The sequence below is a fragment of the Oxyura jamaicensis genome, chromosome 1, assembly GCF_011077185.1.
Source record: "Oxyura jamaicensis isolate SHBP4307 breed ruddy duck chromosome 1, BPBGC_Ojam_1.0, whole genome shotgun sequence".
Classification (NCBI taxonomy): Eukaryota; Metazoa; Chordata; class Aves; order Anseriformes; family Anatidae; genus Oxyura; species Oxyura jamaicensis.
The window spans coordinates 13,107,800-13,121,265 of NC_048893.1; the positions used below are offsets into that span (position 1 = coordinate 13,107,800).

The 13,466-nt window shown below is 44.5% G+C and overlaps 1 protein-coding gene across 3 annotated transcripts in view; it reads left to right on the forward strand.

Moving 5' to 3' along the window:
• The first annotated feature begins 740 nt into the window (after window positions 1–740).
• The window catches only part of LHFPL3 (LHFPL tetraspan subfamily member 3), a 249,386-nt gene continuing 236,660 nt past the window's right edge, over window positions 741–13,466 (forward strand). Inside the window, exon 1 of one of the 3 annotated variants that reach the window (XM_035316146.1) lies at window positions 741–1,252. In XM_035316146.1, the coding sequence (XP_035172037.1) occupies window positions 784–1,252 (469 nt within the window). In that variant the 5' untranslated portion in view covers window positions 741–783. The remainder of the gene's footprint in view (window positions 1,253–13,466) is intronic. The other 2 variants (XM_035316067.1, XM_035316084.1) reach the window with 2 other exon arrangements.

Genomic DNA, 13,466 nt, shown 5'->3' on the forward strand with positions numbered 1-13,466 from the left:
TGTTTGCACAGCGATGGTCTTCTCCAGAGCCCGCTGCTGCCTCCCCACCCCATGAGGAGGGAAGCAAGCCCAGATGATTCCCTGCCTTTGGCTGCTTTTACCTCGGCCTGGCAGGGGGTTGGTGTGGGGAAGAGAGGAGCACCTGCGCTGCGCAGGAGGGCACTGCTCGCCCCACCGCAGCTCGAGGAGCACTTACAGCTCCACAGCTCGCAAAGGAACAGCTAACAGAGGTTTAAAATAAATAAACCAAAATCCAAAAGGGGGGGGGGGGGGGTTAAACTTTAAAATGTTGCCTGCACGCCTCCCCTGGGATATGCCACCGGGCCAGGCACCCCCAGCCGGGCGACGAGCCCCTGAGGGGATGGCAGTTCCCCTCAGCCCGCCCGCGCCCCACGGCGGCCGCCACCTCAGCGCCTCCGCGGGGCTCTCCCGCCCTGGGCGCCCCCTTCCCCGGGGCGTGAGGGCTCCGAGGGCCCCTCCGCCGCCTCAGGCGTGTCCCGCTCCGCCCCCCACACCGTCGCCACCCTCCCCTCCGCCGCGGGCCGCGGTTGCGCAGGGCGGCGGGGCGCCGGCGGCCCCGCGGCGGGCAGGGCGGCGGGCGGCAGCGTGGAGCCCCGGCAGGCGGCGGGCCATGTCGGCGCTGCTGCTGGCCTGAAGCCCGGCGGAGGGGCGCGTCGCGTCGAGGGGAGTGAGCGGGGAGGAGGAGGAGGAGGAGGAGGAGGAGACGGAGGAGGAGGAGGAGGAGGAGGAGGAGGAAGGGGAGGGGGGATCTTCTCGGCGAGGATGCCCGGAGCGGCTGCAGGGACGGCGGCGACGGGAGCGGGCTCGGCAGGAGCGGCAGCAGCGGGGATGCTCCCGGCTCAGGAGGCGGCCAAGATCTACCACACCAACTACGTGCGGAACTCGCGGGCCATCGGCGTGCTCTGGGCCATCTTCACCATCTGCTTTGCCATCGTCAACGTGGTGTGCTTCATCCAGCCCTACTGGATCGGGGACGGCGTGGACACCCCGCAGGCGGGCTACTTCGGGCTCTTCCACTACTGCATCGGCAACGGCTTCAGCCGGGAACTCACCTGCCGGGGCAGCTTCACGGACTTCTCCAGCCTGCCCTCGGGAGCCTTCAAAGCTGCCTCCTTCTTCATCGGGCTCTCGATGATGCTCATCATCGCCTGCATCGTCTGCTTCATCCTCTTCTTCTTCTGCAACACGGCCACCGTCTACAAGATCTGCGCCTGGATGCAGCTCACCTCGGGTGAGTGCGGGCAGCGGCCCCGGCCCGGGGGGGAGGGGGTCGGCGGGGGGCAGCAGGAGACCCCCCCCCGGTCCCCTCCTCCGTCCTTTGGGGCTTGTGGTGGGGAGGAGATGGAGGCGTGGGGGCGCCTCGGGCAGCTGAGGGGCGAGGGAGGTCGGCGAGGGATGCTGCCGGCCGGCTGGAAGGGCAGCCGAGGTCATTGGGGTTCGAGAGCTGGGCTTGGGGTCTGGGTCTTCTCCTGCCGTGCTCCAGGCTCCTGTTCCTCCGAGTGTTAGGAGTGCAAAAAAAAAAAAAAAAAAAAAAAAAAAAAAAAAAAAAACGTATACGGCGCTGGTTTTGGCTCAGGAGGGCTCCCGACTTCATTTGACTTTCCCCATTGCATCCCGAGTCTCTGCGAGGAAAGCGCATGATGAGAAGGAGGGAGAACACCAGGACACCCCTTGTGCGTTTCCAGCACAGCTCTCCTGAGTAAGGGAGATCTGGCCAGCCGTGGGCAGCGGGCAGGCAGAGGAGGTTAAAGAATGGGCTCTGGAGTTGAGATACTAATAAAACCAGTTTCAGTAAGGTAGAAAAGATCAAACCTCAAATAATTTTTTGGGAAAAAAAAAAAAAAAGTCTAAAGTCAAAGTATACCTTCTGCTCGTCTTCCCATTTGGACCCTGAAATTGAGAAGTTTGGGGTTTGCTGTTAGGGAAGCAAAGCCAGATGTCTCAAAAATGGGCACACAGGCACTTTTTCAGTCCCCCAAATTGACCTACATTAATTGCAGTTTGTGAGCAATAATTTTTCCGAGTTCTTTGCTGAGCAGCTTCAGCATTGTTCAATTTGCCACCTTGTCCATGAGGCTTACTGGAAATTTCTGTTTCGCGTGAAACAGCTTTATCCACTTCTCCATGCAATACCGTTTATATGCGTGTTCTGTGCATTTTATACTGTTTCTCTTACGTTTCTGTGCAGTTTCTTTCATTATCGCTTGGGGATTGATCTGCAGTCACTTGAGATTGGTAGATTTCCCCTCAGTCCCAGCGGGACTAGGACAGGGTTCATTTTCTCTGCATTGGGATTCCTATTTGACGTTGGTGGCTACTTTTTCTGTTCAATAACACGCATTCTGATACGGTGTTGTTAATTGTACATAGTCATGTCACTTGGCTCCAGGCAGAGCAAACTGTTTCATCTTTGCACCACTGACGTCTCCTCTGCTCCATTAAGGACTTTTGCTTTCAGCTGTCTCCTCTCCTTACTGCTCCGCTGCTGAAGGGTGCCATGAATATTTACCAGTTTGGTGCATCCTCAGCCTGTTTTGTTCGTGTCCCATATGCAGCAGGACAGCGCAATTTCCAAATCTCTTATACTTACTGACATCAGGGATAACAGTGTTTTATTCATACGGTTCTACTGTTTTATGCCACTAGAAGGTAGATAAAAATGAATCTGATTCCTTTGCTGCATTTCTGCACAGGTGAATAATAATGTTTAGAAACCAGTGCATGCAGCTGACCCATGGGAGTCCAACCAGCGTACACCATCCTGCACACGTGCAGGCGTGACACTGGAGATATGTTTTCAGACAAAATAACATGGAATTCTCATCATCTCTGAAGCTAATAGATGTGCAGTTTGCATGAAAGGTTAACAAAATGAGCTTTACATCAGTAGCAGAACTAATTTTCAACTGCTTAACTCCAAAATTAGAATAATAGGGGAATAATTCTATAGCCAGTGATTAGTGGCCATCATTCCCAGCTTGTACCTGAATGTCCCGAAAGAACTGTAACAGTATTGGCTATTGCAAGAGGCTGATTTTGTTGTTTGCTGAATGTTATAACAAAATTTAGCATTTACCTGACTGTATGTTTCTGTGTTACCTCAAAAAAGTTTCCTCAAAAGGAGAGAAAGCTATCAGAAAATGTGTTGGTTTGGGTTGCATCCTTTGAAGAAGAAAGCTATGGTGATGGGACAAAAGTGTAACATAGAGCAAAATGTGCAGGACGAGAGAGTTTTAATGAGTTCTGATGGTTTTCCTGTAAGCTGTATGATCTGCTTCTGCTACTATTTTATTGTTTTGAGAGTATAAGTAATGAGCAATAATAAGCTTAAGATGCTTATCTCCCAGGTAACAATCTAATAATGTCAACCACATATGCATGTACTTCTGCATAGTACAGGAGCAAAATTGAACCTGAAGTAGTAAAATAAACAAGTATGTGAGTGTAGTTTTGATTTTGCTTGTTGTTACGGACCTTAGTAATGTGAGTATTGTTAGATCATACAATAATACTTCATGTAATTTAAATCTCCTTGGAAGTTTTTTTCAACATGGGGTCACGCTTGATATAGGATTGCAAATAATAGCTCAGGATCTCAGTTCTTTAAAATAAACATTTTGATCCCATTCTCAACTGCATGAGTCATTATAAATCGTCAGCATCATATAGCTCTTATTTTGAAGAGGTGCTTTTAAATAAGGAAAAGGTAAGCAATATCTTGGGCACATGCATTTTGAATTACTGTCTCTATCTAATCATGTCTATAAACATGATTAAGCAGAAAAATTGTAGAACAAAAGGTATTTTCTGTGTGTATGTGAAGACGTCATATGTTAGACTCCCCAGTGCTTATGCCATTGCTTATATTGTTTTGTTTTGTTCCATGTACTTAATGCTGTCAGGGTGTGCTTCATATATTGAGAACCAGTGTTGAAAGCCTTGATCTCCAGCCTCTAGCCTCCACTTCTGCAGTTTTATACATATGAATGCTTGCACGTACACTTAGATGATTTGAGCAGCTGTATGAAGAAAACCACTTATTGAAGGTGTTAGAGATGAGGTGTTACTGCTCTTTAATACACTGCATTTAAAGTTTGCCAGGAACCTCACAAATAAAGACATTTATTGAGACTTACTCCTATACAAGTTAATAAATTACACTTAGTTTTGTTGTGTTTTTTTTTTGTTGTTGTTATTAGACATTTGTCGTTACTTTTTCCTTTACTGTGATGTTGCAAGTTACAGAGAAGATAAAAGCACACAAAGCTAAAGAAAGGCATAGAAGCGTCCCCTGGACAAGTAGGGTAAAGCCAACATGTGTGCTTTTCAGTAGATACCTGAGTCTGTGTGTGCAGTAAGAGGACAATTGGACAAAACAACCCAAAACACCTGTCCTGTGCCAAACCTCAGGCCTGCCCAGTCCCGTGTCTTGTCTTCACAGCTGCCCATAATGTGCCCACAAAAGTGCCAGCGCAGGGGAAGCTCACTTTGGCCCATGGTACTGTCCTGGCCTCCAGCACATGGGTTCAGGGGTTTCCTGAGCCAGAGCCTTGGCATTTGAAAGCTCTCGATGGATTTTCTTTATTATGACTTCATCTAGTCCCTTTCTGAAGCTGTGCAGCCCCCGGGCTCATGTAATGGAAGAGGCTGCGAACAGTGGATCCCCAAACACCTTCCCAGTGCTGCTCCTGATCAGACCTGTGTTGTCTCCCCTCCCTTACCTGCTTGTGAGACCTTAAGAGTCTTTAGCTACTTTGTCATTCCTTGGTCCTTAGGCTGTATCATGCCTTCTGTTGTCTTTGTTGCCCTTGCCTGAATCATTTCCAGTCTGCTGTGTCCTTTTGGAGGTGGTGGGACCAGAATACATGCAGCATTCAAGACAGACAAACCATCCATTTATACAATGCCGTAATAATATTCTCTGTTTCATTCTCTGTTCCTTTCCCTGTAATTCCTAATTCTCACTTTTGCACTGCTAGCAAGCAGTGGGCTGATGTTTTCACAGAACTACCTATTATAACCCCAAGATCTCATTCCTGAAGTGGTAATAGTCACCTTGGAGCACATCATTTTGTGTGGTTAGGTATTTCCCCTCAAAGAAATGACCTCATATTTATTTATCTACATGGAATTTAATTTGCCTTTTTCTTGCCTAGTCACTCAGTATTGGAAAGTCTTTCTTCAGAGTCAGCCCTTATCATAGCTACCCTGAGTGAATATCAGCAGCAAACTTTGTCACCTTACTATTTACCCTGTTTTCCAGCTCATTTATAAATAAGTGAACAGCTCCCAAGTTCCAGCACAGATCCCTGCAGGACTCCACCATTGACCTCGCTCCACTCTGAAAATTGACAGTATTCTCCTACCATCTGTTTCTAATTATTTCTCCTTGCAAGGACATTTATTTTTATCCTCTGGGAGTTTCATTTTTTTAAGACCTGTGAATGACAGATTTATCGAAATCCAAGTGGACTTCGTTAACCACATTTCCACGGTATGCGTATTTTTTACTTCTTCAGAGCACTCTAGTAGTTCTGTGAAACGTGACTTAAAATAGCTGTGTTGGTCCTACCTTCCTTGCTTTCCATGCTTCCCCAGATTTTCCCTGGAACTCTTTCAGAAACTGGTTTCACATTACCCGATTTCCAGTTCTTTGGAGCCAAAGCAGCCATAAGAGAGAGGTTACGTGCCACAGTTAAAAGTTCCTTTAAACACGGCGTTGTTTCAGAATGAAAAGGTGAAATTCTTCACCGCAGCCGTGTTGTTGTTTGCCTTTATACTTGCAAGAAGTCTGCAGGACCAGGTGACTTTTATATAAGAGTCTTAAAAGGCTTGACCTTGATGCTCCCTGAGCCTTTGTTACTGCTCTTTGTTGGATCTCGGTATAGAGGTAAATTGTGGAAGACTAGAAAAATCCAGTCTCATGCCAGCACACGAGCAGGGTGTCTGGTGGAGTCAGACAAGGATCTTGTTTGCAGCCCAGTGTTCCTTGCTATCCTTACCAATTAGATACAACAGAAACACTTATTAATTGCCACTGAAATTTTCAGGTGGCACAAAAATTATTTGTTTAATAAATTGTAGTAAGGGCAAATACTTCTGTAGACTGATTTTGATGACACAATAAACCGGGCTTGCTTGAACAACCCATTTTTTTGATATACCACATGCAGTGTAAGACTTCTTCAAAATGTGGGAGGCAGCCAATTGACAGGAGACTATGTTATAGAAAACAGTTATCTAGAAGAGAAATTAGGAGCTGTGGTAGATGGCCCTCTGAGTGGGGACTCTCACTGCAGTGCTGCACTTAAGAAATCCAGGGCAGTTCCTAAATATGTATGCCAGAAAAAAGGGATTTCAGTTGCCCGCAGTGGTGCCCATGCACACTCTGTCCAGTTCTAACACCTGTCAAGATTCCCTTTCAAGTGTAAGGCTGAAAAGATTTCAGGACTGATTTAAGTGAATGAAAGAAGAAGAGCTAAAGGGATGAATTTTCTTGCTATTCAAAAGATTAAAAATTGACAGATTATGGTGTATGGAGACCTACAGGGGGAGATTTCAAGCAGTGCAGTGTTCCTTAACTTCACAAATGCTTTGTTTGGAAGCTGCAATTACACAAATTTACATTAGCCATGAGGTATATACCTTTGTAACTTAAAGTTTAATTTGTTAATTACCTTTACAGTAGTTTCTTTGCCACTTAAGTCTTTAAAATTGAGTGCGTCTTTCTAAGAGATATAGCCTAACCTACCAGAAGCGAAGTACTTTGTGAGGCAGAGCACTGAGGTCAATGTTCATTTGGGATTATTCTACATCCCATGCCAATCAGTGGTTCTTAAGCACCATTCTTGCCCACGCTTCCCCCCCGTGGTGTTCCCCTCCAATGGGAGAGGTGTGCAGAAAGCCTAACGGAGGGGAAAGCAAGTCCAGGAGCACCAGGCAAGTTCTGAGCTGGGTTTCAGCACTGGTGCCAACCCACCAGGTGAGCTGAGGTTATTCAGTGGTGTGTGAGCAGTAGTTGGTGTCTGACGTTCGGCAGAAAATTCTGGCAGAAGATACTGAGGGCTGAAGATGGAGAACTGAAGGTTGGATTGGGAAATTGTGGGTGAGATGAGAGATGCAGTCCCAGTTTCATTACATGGAAGCATTTTCACATATTCTATGTTTCGGCTATAAAAATTGAGGTAAAAGGTGTGTTCTGTGCACAGGGGAACTGAGGGAGAAATGCTCTGCCTCAGTGTCCCCTCTGCATCCCAAACAGACCTTTCTTTCCCCAAGTACCCTGTATCCACAGCATCACCTGTTGTCTCCTACATCACTGCCTCCAAAAGCATCAGTTCCCTTTCGGTAGTTGAACCCACGGACTCCTCCAGGGCTCTTTATCTCTGTACTTGACGAGGACACAGCGGTGTTACAGCTGGCTGAAAGCTGTTTGTGCGTTGCTTTCGTGCCCTCAAGTTGCTGCCTGGTTTTGTTAAACTCTCCCCATCTTTCTGCTGGTGGGAATTTGGGATCCTTTCTGCTCTGTCCTGGCACCAGCTTTGTCACAAAACTTGCAGAAGTTTAGTATCTTGGAGATATCTGCCATCAGTCACATGTGGTCATCAGGCTGAAAATCACGCAGTCTTGATCCTGCAGGGAACCTGAGTAAAATGTATCATCTAAGAAGTATGTATCATTTATTTGTATGAGGGATTTGAGAATTTGATAGCAAAACTTGATTTTGAAGGATAAAGGTGTTTTGGGATTGGAGAAGAGATGTTTTTTTGTTTTACAGTGTAATAAAAGTTTCAGCATCTTATAACTCTCCCAATTGCCTTTTATGAATATCCTGGGGGTTGCGGTCCACTGTTTGAGAAACACTAAGATAACAGAATAGTAAGATATAAAAGGAAATGCATGAAGTTAGGCAGTTTGAGGACAAATTCCATTTCATTGGGAAAAAAAAAAAAAAGTGTGTAGGAGGGGAGAAAGAAACTGGAGGAGAATTTAAAAGAGGAGATTCTGGTGAGCTGAAAACTTGAACACTGTTGAGAAACACAAATGGAAGTGGGGGTTTGGAAAGAAGCTGGTGCTGGCCCAGCTCTTCTTCCTTGCAACCCAATGGGCTTCTCTGGCATGGGGCTTCTGCCCAGTTCTCTCCAAAATTCCATCTAAAAGTTTAATGAAGAAAATGGCTATATAGAACAATGAAGCAAGGACGAGGAGAAACACACGGATATTACAAGTAGTAAAAGCCAAGGTATAAAAATAAGGCTAGATTTTCAAACACTGAGGTTATTTTAACTTTTGAGAAGTGATCCTTTCTAGTGCTGTGGTATAAACAACAGCATTAGCTTTGATCTTGCAAACATAAAGACAGCAAACATATCAGGACAGAAAATCAGGCAGTGTGGACTCAATATTTGAAAACTAACAAGATCCAGCTGTGAGGAATGGCAGGGTCACAGCAGTGAGGCATCACAGAGGAAAATATAAAAACATTTTTGCTCAGAAATGGTGAAATGAGAAAAAGAAGCGAACAAGCCTAGACCCTGAAAAGTCTTCAGAATTCGATAATATCAGTTGCTATCAGCATTGTTAAAAACGCAGTGGCAGCATGACAGAGTGGATAGCTAGAAAATGCATTACTGTGTGGAGCAGTGAGCAAATCCCAATTACTAAGGGAGAATTATGGCTGGAATCCTTAAGAAGGGGAATATAATAGACTTTAAGATCTATCTCCTCCAAGAATGATACTATCCATCTTCACGTCAGTGTTCAGAGATGCAGAAGACTTGAAACAAGCTGGCCTTAGAACGAGAAGGTCAGACGTACCGGGGGAAGAGGTTCCTTTATTTTCTCCTTGAGAAGCCAGATGCAAATTCATGAATTTCATTGATTTTAAAAGGTAGCTGATGGCCTCTGTGGAGAGCCTCTTTGACACAAGCACATCATGTGCTATTTCAGAGAATATTATTCAATCAAGTAATTGAAACTGCATCAGAAGGAGAGAGCTACAGAATAAACGGTTTAAAATAAATTATTACAAACCCTTGATGAGATGTCACACATTCATTCCCCTTTCCTTATTTTCATGGTTATCTTTCAGAAAAGAAAAGTTTATAGGGAAGAAAGATAGACATGCTGTACTTGCCAGGTCAAATACAAATAGTCCGAGGTGAAATGTTGAGAAGATGCTACTCATGAAACCTTGGGAGATTTTTTGTTTCCTGTTAAAAGTCAAAAGCCACGTGCCTTACTTGCAAAAGTTCACTGAATAGGACCAGAAATCTCAGGGAGTAACACGGCCACAGTGGGCTAGACTATTTCTGCAGCCTTGGTCTTACAGTACTTTGTCACAATGAGCATTGTGTACAGAATGGTGAACAAAATCGAGCAAGGTCTCTTAAGATCAGGGAAGATTTCAGCAGGAAGGGAGGAGGGCGGGCTGACAGCAGCGTGTTTTCCTCCTGTCTGACCTCCTGCCTGTTCCTCTGCAGTAAGAGGCACCTGGAGTGCCTGCAGCAAGGCGAGCGCATCCTGGTCTCCTTTTGTAACGCAAAAGTCCCCTGATGTGGGCAAGAGGAAGCTTGGAGAGAGTTGTTTTGCAGCAGCCCAGATGACAGCGTGAGCATGAAGCAGCTACACGTGCTCTTGCTGGCCTCGTGGAGATTAACGGGCTGCAAAGCTAAGCTCAAGCCATTCAGTATCAAGGCATCTCCTCAGCTCACTGGAGCCCAACAGAGGGACACGGTGGCTGTGCCCACACCCATGAGTGAAGCGAGTCCAGAACCAGCCCCTGCTGCAGCGTCAGCTGGGCGTAATGTCCATTTTTTCCCTTCTAAAACTGGGTCACCCAACTGAAACTGCCTCTTGGGAACTGTTCTTGGCACATCCTATCTTGCAAACTGTGCCCTGGCAATTTTTTGGAAGAGTTCTAGTTGGAACAGACTAACATTGTTCCTGTGGCACATACTTTGGGACAATTCTAACAATTTAATACCATAGATAATTGAGTTTTGATGCCTGAGAATGTTCCCTGGCACCACTTAATTTATCTGTATAAACATAACCAGTGTGCAGCAGAGCCTCAAAATGAGGATCTCAAGAATTATCTGTGCAGGAAACTTAAGGTGGCATGGGATTTATTCCTTCAATTTAAGTCAATTTGTACCTGCAGCTCAGTGCTGTAGTATTCATTTGTGATTTTTATTGTTTAAATTAATAATAAAAATCTGTGGATGAAAAATTTGCATGAAGTCTAGTTAGCTTTGAAAATAGACTTAATAACGTCCCTGAAAAAGAAAGATGCTTGTAAGCTTTGTAGGAGGAAAAAGCTATTAAAAATGTTGTAGAACAAGCCACAAAACTGTTTGACCTAGAGATAGTGGGAAAATGTGGCCCATGAGCATAAAACCCATCAATGGATCTTCTTTCTCATCTATATACCCTACACTTCAAAATCAGATTTTCCCAAGGTACCTCTTTGAACGTCATATGGTAGAACTGTTACCCATCGAGTCTTTCCTTGAGAGACGTTCAGTGCAGCTTCCCAAACAGATAATTCAAAGTTTTAAGATTAATTCCATGAGAGAAGTATTAGACTTTCCATGACAATAAAATTATTCATCCTTGTAGCTTTATGTTCCTCTACAGAAAGTTAATTAGCACTTGGTTGCTGCGTCTTTGTATTTAGCCTTCCTATTACCAGTGCAGTAATATGAGAACGTTAGTAAAAAAAAATAAATAAATAAAAAATCTTGAAATTGCAATTCTTGGTCATTATACAAGAAAAATATGGTGGTGGGGTTTTTGTTTGTTTGGTTTTGGTTTTGGTATTAGGCATCTAGAAGTTTTGCTCTAGATCTGACTTCCTCTGTGTACGGGTAGAGAATACGAAGATAAAATCAGAGGAGAAATCAAACCACGGCTTTTTACTTGGGTATAATGGTTGTTGGGTTTGTTAGGCTTTTTTTGTTAGTTAATAAAAACTGTATAACCTGGAGTGTTCAAAAATGCTGTACGCCCTGTTTCTAACTAAAGCCATCTTTTCTTTCTTTGCTTTTGCCTAGGTAGTGGCATCATGCAGCACAGCAGTACTGCACCTTATTCAGTTGCCTAAATGGGAGCTGAATGCTTTTAGAAATCTGCCTACTGATGACTATCTGTCTCCAAAATAACATGTCACACCTTCTGAAATCGCCCCTTTTAATATCAGTCCAAATAAGCTGATGATTTACCAGCCACAATCACCTGCATTTAATTTATGTCAGGCATTTTGTGTGTGATCAGCTTCTTCAGTGTGGCACCATCAGCTGGCTTACCGACAGGGGTTTCCAAGCTGACACTTTGCCCCTTGTTCAGTACATGCCCTTGTGGTTCTGTGCAAGGGCAGGCTGGAATACCCCGCAGAAGGGATTTGCCAGCCTTGAGGAGTGAGGAGACAGTAGTGGCATGGACACACAAATGCAGAAGACAGGCCATGCACCTGGGGATGAATAAAAATGAGTGAAGAGAGGACCTGGGTATATTGGTACACCAAAGGACTACACTGAGGTGCCTATGTGATGGCCGTGAAGAGGGCATACGTGGTCCTGGGAAGGATTTCATCCCCTATTTCCAGCTGATTTAGGGCAATGTTAGCATAACTGTGTGATGCACCGTGATAGTGAGTGTGGCATTCCGGTCACCCGTGTCCAATTCTGTTTGAAATGGCAAGAGCTGCTACAAGGAGAGCAGGATGGTTAGGAGAACGGTGGCATTTCTTGCAAGGAGGAAGCTAGGAAAACTTGCTGCATTTATTGTAGAAGGAAAAATGTTGAGAAGATGCCATGGCTCTTGTCTGAAAATGTATCAGAGGGCTAATAAACAAGAGGAAAGGAAAAGGACAGTTTAAGCCAGTGTTTTTTAGTTTAATTTGATTTGTGGATTCCTAAACTTTTTCCAAAGATAATACTGCATACCCTGTAGCATTGCCAGAGCAAATTACATCCTGCTAGGTCTGCTTTGCTTCATTACCACTACATTTTAAAGATCTCTTATAAGTAGTTTATGTAGCCCTCCTGAGTCCATGGACCATAGATTGAAAACTAATGATTTTAAACCTGTGGCTAACGGTGGGACAAGAACAAATGGATATAACTTGGTTATAAATCACTTTGGCCTGGAAATTAAAAGGAAGTCTCTAATTAGTAGAGCAGCAAGGTTCTGCAACAACTTTCTTAAGGGAGTAGATTTGGCAAAATACTGAGCTGTACCCTGGAAACAGATGAGAGTGTGGAAGGGATTACAGGATGAGATGTTTGTTGCACTGTGCCTTCTTCCTCGGTTTCCCATTTCTCAGAACTAATTCATCTGAGTGAATGGTCTTTACTATTCTAGTCTCATTTGTTCTGTTTTTTCTTTCAAAAACAGAACCACTCCTACCTCAGTTTCCTCTAGAATTAAAAATAGACATCTCCATTCCTGCCTGGCATTCTGACCAAAGAAGCCAGGATTTTCCTTAAATTCCCAGCAAAACAATCTCAACAGCTGCTGTAGTAATGTGCTTCATTTTCCCTTTGTATTCAACATTTTTATGTGACTTGGATATTTAATTTCATTTAGGAAAATGTAATACTTTCAATGTTTAAAAGAGAAAGCAATTGAAAAATCGATCTTTAAAATATTCTGCAATAGCAGGCTTTCAGGCAGAACAGTTTACAAATCATTAATTCTATGGCTAACCTGAGATGTAGTTTGGCTAAAAAGGTTTCTTACAGAAGTTACCCCTTGTTATCTCTCTGTTCATCATGTCATTATTTTGTGATACCATGCTGCTACCTCAGCGATCTTCCTCAATAGGTGAGATAAGAGGTAAAATCTCTTCATATGATTGATATTTTACTGGGAGCTTCATTTCTGGTTTGTGTCAAATGCACTGCATATTGCAGAAAGAACGAGCTCATTGGGCAGGCTTCGTGGGTGCAGGATGGGAAGGGGAGCAGTGCTGGTCCTTGTCCCCTCGTTTCTGCCTCCCTTTCTGCCTCCTGAGACCATCTGAGAGGGAGAGAAGGGAGGGAGCACTTTGTCATTGGGATAAACAAGCGTTCAGTTCATGAAACTGTATATGAACTCTGTGGAAAGAGGGCACACCCTGAGCTTCACTGCAAACACTTTTATTTGTGTACATTTCTATGAAAGAAATGTCCCTGGGGGTGTTCAAGGAAAGGTTGGACCTGGCTCTTAGGGACATGGTTTAGTGGGTGACATTGGTGGTAGGGGGATGGTTGGACCAGATGATCTTGAAGGTCTCTTCCAACCTTAATGATTCTGTGATTCTGTGAAAGCTTTTGGATGCCGTATGCGTATCTGAAAATGCCCAGTCAAGATTTTACACCCTTAGGGACAGATCTGCAGACAAAAGTGTCTGAGCTGAAATTTAGCCTCACTGAATTTGTCGAGTCTCTGTATTAACCTAAGAT